Source organism: Gasterosteus aculeatus, chromosome 4 (assembly GCF_964276395.1).
Source record: "Gasterosteus aculeatus chromosome 4, fGasAcu3.hap1.1, whole genome shotgun sequence".
Taxonomy (NCBI): domain Eukaryota; kingdom Metazoa; phylum Chordata; class Actinopteri; order Perciformes; family Gasterosteidae; genus Gasterosteus; species Gasterosteus aculeatus.
Genome location: NC_135691.1, coordinates 15,320,729 through 15,326,150, shown reverse-complemented (window position 1 = coordinate 15,326,150; position 5,422 = coordinate 15,320,729). Strand labels below are relative to the sequence as shown.

Here is a 5,422-nt window from a genome sequence, read left to right as displayed (position 1 = left end):
CCCTAAAAAGCTGCACGTCTCAACTCTTTGTCGATTCTATCTAACTTCAACACGGGGAAATTAGGAGTAATTTTATTCTGCCATTATGAATGCATGCATCTTTGTGATACAGGGATTTTCTTTATTTGCCCCCCCTTGTACCATATCTATTTAGCGTTAAATAGGCAGAGAATTCACCTCACGTTATACATGTCTGAACCCAAACTACACAGTAGAGAAGGAGCGCTTCTAGCTGATAAAATCTTATGTAGTCTGTAAAACGGAACTAACTCTAAATTGCAGCCTACTGGTTTAGCAAAGGGAAACAAACCCATGGGGGACCAGGAAACGGTTTATCTGCTACCAAATCAAACTAGTTGTAGTTGGACTTTTCAGTGTAGTATTGATCAAAGAAAAACATTTTCCCAGTCCAAAAATATTACTATTTATTCACCCTTTATGACTCAACAGATGGAATGGTAAAATAATTTCAAACAACACGGATTCATTGCAGATTGTACGATTGTGAGTCTTATATACAAGTCAGCTCTAAAGCATTTGGAATGGGTCAATGATCTACTTTTACACGTTGCAATAAGAAGCAGCACACAGTTAGAAAGATGAGGCCGCAGGTACGACGTACTAACTAGATGAGTCAGAAGTGTGTGAAATCAACTGTTATCACATCCAATGTCCAGATCAATTGCCACATGTACATAATAAAACAAACAAATGTGACAAGTACATGAACCTAGAGAAAGGCACCTCAGGCAAGACAGACTGCAACGTGGTCATTATTTCAAATGTGAAATTAAAGTTTCACCTACAAAATCATATCAGCTAATGTCCTCCCATCTCATATTATCAGCTATTTACCATCTGAATGATTGTGAAAATATTGTGATGATTACTCATTCACATACAAACTACATTATCCACACACACACACACACACACACACACACACAAATCACAGGGTATCTACATTTTATATTAAAATACAATATTATAATGTCAGTGAGAAAGCAGCATTGATGTTTGACAAGTGTCTGAGATGTCGTTAGGCGATGTAGGTCTGGATCTTTTGTGTTATGGCTCCACAGCAGATTGGACACTTGATGAGTGACTCGGAACACTTCGTACAGGTCACCAGATGTCCGCATGGGATGAAGACGATTCCAATATCTCTGTCCATACATATTTTGCAAAGTTTCTCTCTCTGCAGCTCCCGCAGTTTCTCCAGCGGGTCCACATCTAGAAACAAGAACATGAAAAAAGATCAAAATGTGTTTTAATGCTGCTTAGGACTTGTTGTAGTAGTCAACAACACCATGAGGCTGGTATGGCATGTAGCAGATACAGTACCTTGCTCCAGGGTGGAGTAGTCGGAGCCTGTCTTGCTGATTTTCTCCAAGATGCTCTTTTCCACCACACTGGGCTCTAGACCCATCCCAACGGCCTTCTGAGCCATGGCCGACCGCAGCACCTCTGAACACAGAGAAGAAACATCATCACACATCGCTACTTGATTTAACGTCTGACGTTATTTTGTTTACGAGTAACTCGAAACACCACAGTGGGGAGAGATGTAAATATAAAGTTAATTTTTACCATTCCCATGTCCAGAAAATCCATTCTGATGACTTGAAACCTGAAACAAAAACATGATCATACTGGTTGTCTTGAATGATTCAAGTAAAAAGAAAACCCTCTATTACATTGGTTCAGGTGACATCTTAAATTCCACACAACCAAATCTTGTATACTCGTTAAAAGAAAAACAAACATTATTAGTACCAAGCGCCAAGTTTACATTATAAAATCAAATCCACCTTAACTCAGTTCCTTAAATGCATGTAAAAGCACCAAATGCTTACAGTTCTGTTGCGTCGTGGGTCTTGTAGCTGGATACTGTTGACATATTCTTGTCCTTTTTCTGTCAACAGGAAGCTGCATCTGATAAAATAAAAAAAATAAAAAAACACAATTTTATTTAAAAAAAATCAAATGCCCCAACAAAACATTAAAGAGTATTTTTAAGATAAGAAAGGGGATAATCATCGTTTTTCTCACCCAGGGTAGTGTTTGGCATGTTCTTCCCAAGGGTCTTCTTCAGGCTGCCAACCTTTCAGGCCCCCGCCACACCGGAAACACAACACCCTGTCTCCAGTGCCTGCAAAGACACACACAATTCCATCTTGCTTGCACTCATAGTCGATGATCAAACACCCGTAAACATGCAGTGAAGCAAAACGTTCGCCCTAAAGGCGTCTGAGCTGTACCTGCGCTGTAGAAGCCAGCTCTGGCAAGCCTCTCGTGGTCAATCGGATGTAAGACGCCTGCGAAGCTGCCAAGCCTCTCCTCAAAACTCCCCATTGGGACACATGCACTTGCATGTTGTCTGCCGCTGTTCTCCTCCTCCACTCCCCCCCTGTGCAGCGGGATGTTGCCCACATCGTGACCGAGCATGAAGAAGCAGTTGGGAAAATGCTTGTTATGCTCTTCCCAAGCGGTGTCCCCCACTTCCCAACCGGCCAGCATGCCACCACAACAGAAGCACTGCACCCGGTCACTTTGGCCGAGGTAATAGAGGCCGGCTTGGGCCAGATCTCGGGGTCTCACAGGAGAACTAGAGGGCCACGTAGACAGGGTCTGAAGCCGGGCCTCCTCACTCTTCATGTGAGGGGCCATTGGGTAGGTGGACTCATCCACCACCTCTCCTCTCCTCAAACGATACTCCAGGTCTTCTTCCTCCTCGTTGTATGAAAAACCGTTAGTCAGTCTGTTTTCACAACTTAGGTTGAAATTGGTGCGTTGGGTGCAGCTGAGAAATATGCATGAGGGGGAAACCTGTAACAATGGGGAATGTTTAATTTAACAATTTATAAGAGGCTGTAAACAAATAGAAAAGTTGATCTCTTGATTTTCATAAATTATGACATAAGTACCTCTTTATGTCTCTCCAGAGGTGTGTCTCCCCTGCACCAGTTTTCCACAGTCTTCTCGCAGCTGAAACAGCAGACACGATCGGCATAGCCAGTATAGTAGAAGCCGGCCCGGGCCAACCTTTCAGCTGGTACCTGCTGGGCCAGACTGGAGCCACGGAATGAGTCCAAGCGATTGTTGATCTCGGAAAAATCCGCCATGTGATCTGACTCCAACTGGTTGTCTTGTCTGAGAGCACACATGATGGAAGAAGACAGGATACTGCTTGGTGGAACTGGGTGGAGAGAATGACTGTTGACAAAAAAGAAAGACAAAATGGATTAGAAGTATACATTTTGAGGTAAAGCATGTCTTGCTTGTTATAAAAAGTTAACTAAAGTTGCTAAGAGCGAACAACACACATAACATACATTCATTGAATCCACAAGGGTAAAAAGTAGTCCACATAAAAGTCAGACAATTTTGAGGGGAAATAGATTTCTGTCCGGCAGAAGAAAGCCGGTCGGCACATTTAGGCTCTCTGAGGGCCACGGTGGCTTTAAGAGAAAAGCCAGCCTGAAATCACATGGCATTATATAAGCATTATATAATCCATATGAGGGATGGGCACCAAAGACTCAGGATCATCAGCTGACACAGTACACTGCAATACACAAGAAAGAATGCGTATCGTTTTGCAGCCCAACATCTAATATAACCACCATTGGAAAAACAAAACATCTCCACTCTAACTAGGATATAGGACAGTCTGTATTCAGGAAATCAAAAAGAACATCTGTAGGTGTGGCATAGCAAAAAAAAGGTACTTGTAGGTTAGTCAAACTATGTTGCAAGGCATCATGGGATGCATACCACACCCGAAATGGTACATATTTATTTAATAAGCAGACTCCACCCGATCATAGATTCCTAAAGTAACAAGCTCTGCCCTGTAACGTAAAATATGCATTTTGTTTTCTCATCATCTTATTTGAACGTCATCTGACAAATAAACCAAAACCTCCATTGACTTGTGACGACACTCAGTATCAGTACTAACGTAGCAAACAATTTATGATCTTTCAACTTCGTAAATGTCGCGTTTACAAACGCAGAAGGAAACAGAATAGCTAACTTACATAGGTCTAGCTAATCTGTACTTTACATTAATAGTTAACGTTAGTTATGACTAAACCCAAACATTCCAGAAATGCCTCGCAGCTGTGCAGAACACCGCAGCAGCCTCGCACTCTCTGGCAGGTCAGACACAGAGTACAGCGAACTGCTGATCATCTGACAGCTGACACCGCAGTAAGCAGACAAACCTCAGCTCGGTGGTGAGACTAAAGCAAAGTAATCACGAGCTAGTAACGCTAATCGTTACGGTGTATCAATTGCCTGTATGGACTTTGACCAGCGTTCTGGAAATACAATCTTCGTTTGGTACACGGGATAAATATAACGTTATGAGGTTTACCCAACGTAACTAGCTAACGTTAGCTACACAGTCTAGCTAGCTACATTAGCCTGGCTATTTTAAATGACGTACGGTCAAAAAGTTACTCGATAACATTACAAATTTACCTTACAGGCGACTGTTCAGTCTTTAATTTCAGTCAGTCGTTGGTGCGAACACCGCCTACGGGACAACGCAAGGATTGAAGAACTTGTTTTATGTGACCTCGCTTACAGGAAGTGAAAGAAGCGGCGTGTGCGCACCATGTCTGCGCATCCCTCAGCGTGACGTCAAGAAAGTGGTTTCCAATTGAGCGGTCAATCTTTGCATATTGGCGTTTCCCAGCCCAACGCCAAAGTGCACCGTTCTAACGTTGACAAAACAGATTTTCTCTCGTTGAAACAGTCTGTAATATGATAAAGGTTTTGCTTCTCGGACAAAACACGATTTTTAAATTTTTAAAAACCGTTAAAAAGACAGACAGAAAGAAAGAAAGACAGGCAGACTGAGAGACCTATACCAACAATAGCCAATAAAAAAGGACCCACTTAAAATGACAATGACAATTTATGTTTATGTAATAATTTAAGCCAATAACAAAATAATTTCAGAAGAGATTATTTAGATGGTCCAGAAAATTTTCAAATGTTACAGCTTCACGCTGTGGTTCTGGTATTTTTATTTAAGTATTTGTTCCACCACTGTTTAAAGTGGGCGTAATTGAACAGTGATACATTAAACACTAAAGGTACACATTACTTTGATTATAAGACTAAAGAAAACACATCTTGAAACTGAGAAACTGAAACATTCCCTAAAGTTATCAAAGTAATCATATAATGAAGTTCCCCAAAAAACGTGAAATGAGTCAGAGGCACTGATCATTTTGGTGCTGAGACCAAATCAAAACATAAAAACGATGCAGAAGGTGTCACTTTGTGTGATAATGATGACCCGTATCCACGGTATCAGATATGTGAAGGGACTTTAAACTCTGTTCAGCCTGCAGATTAAAAGTCAGTCATTCCCCTCAGAGGGGGGAAGGACACCAATATGTATGTA

At 41.6% G+C, this 5,422-nt stretch overlaps 1 protein-coding gene across 2 annotated transcripts; it reads right to left on the bottom strand.

Moving 5' to 3' along the window:
- Positions 1 to 399: 399 nt before the first annotated feature.
- On the bottom strand, positions 400 to 4,648 carry xiap (X-linked inhibitor of apoptosis). 2 transcript variants are annotated; one of them, XM_040175598.2, is made up of 8 exons: positions 4,489 to 4,648; positions 2,928 to 3,216; positions 2,262 to 2,829; positions 2,053 to 2,152; positions 1,857 to 1,935; positions 1,591 to 1,630; positions 1,345 to 1,467; positions 400 to 1,233 (listed from the first exon to the last, which is right to left on the bottom strand). In XM_040175598.2, exons 2-8 carry the CDS (start codon positions 3,165 to 3,167, stop codon positions 1,040 to 1,042), a joined length of 1,344 nt encoding a protein of 447 aa, XP_040031532.2. In that variant the 5' UTR covers positions 3,168 to 3,216; positions 4,489 to 4,648; the 3' UTR covers positions 400 to 1,039. The 2 variants fall into 2 exon arrangements, with proteins under 2 accessions (XP_040031532.2, XP_040031533.2); XM_040175599.2 differs by having other exon boundaries at positions 4,494 to 4,646.
- Positions 4,649 to 5,422: the final 774 nt, after the last annotated feature.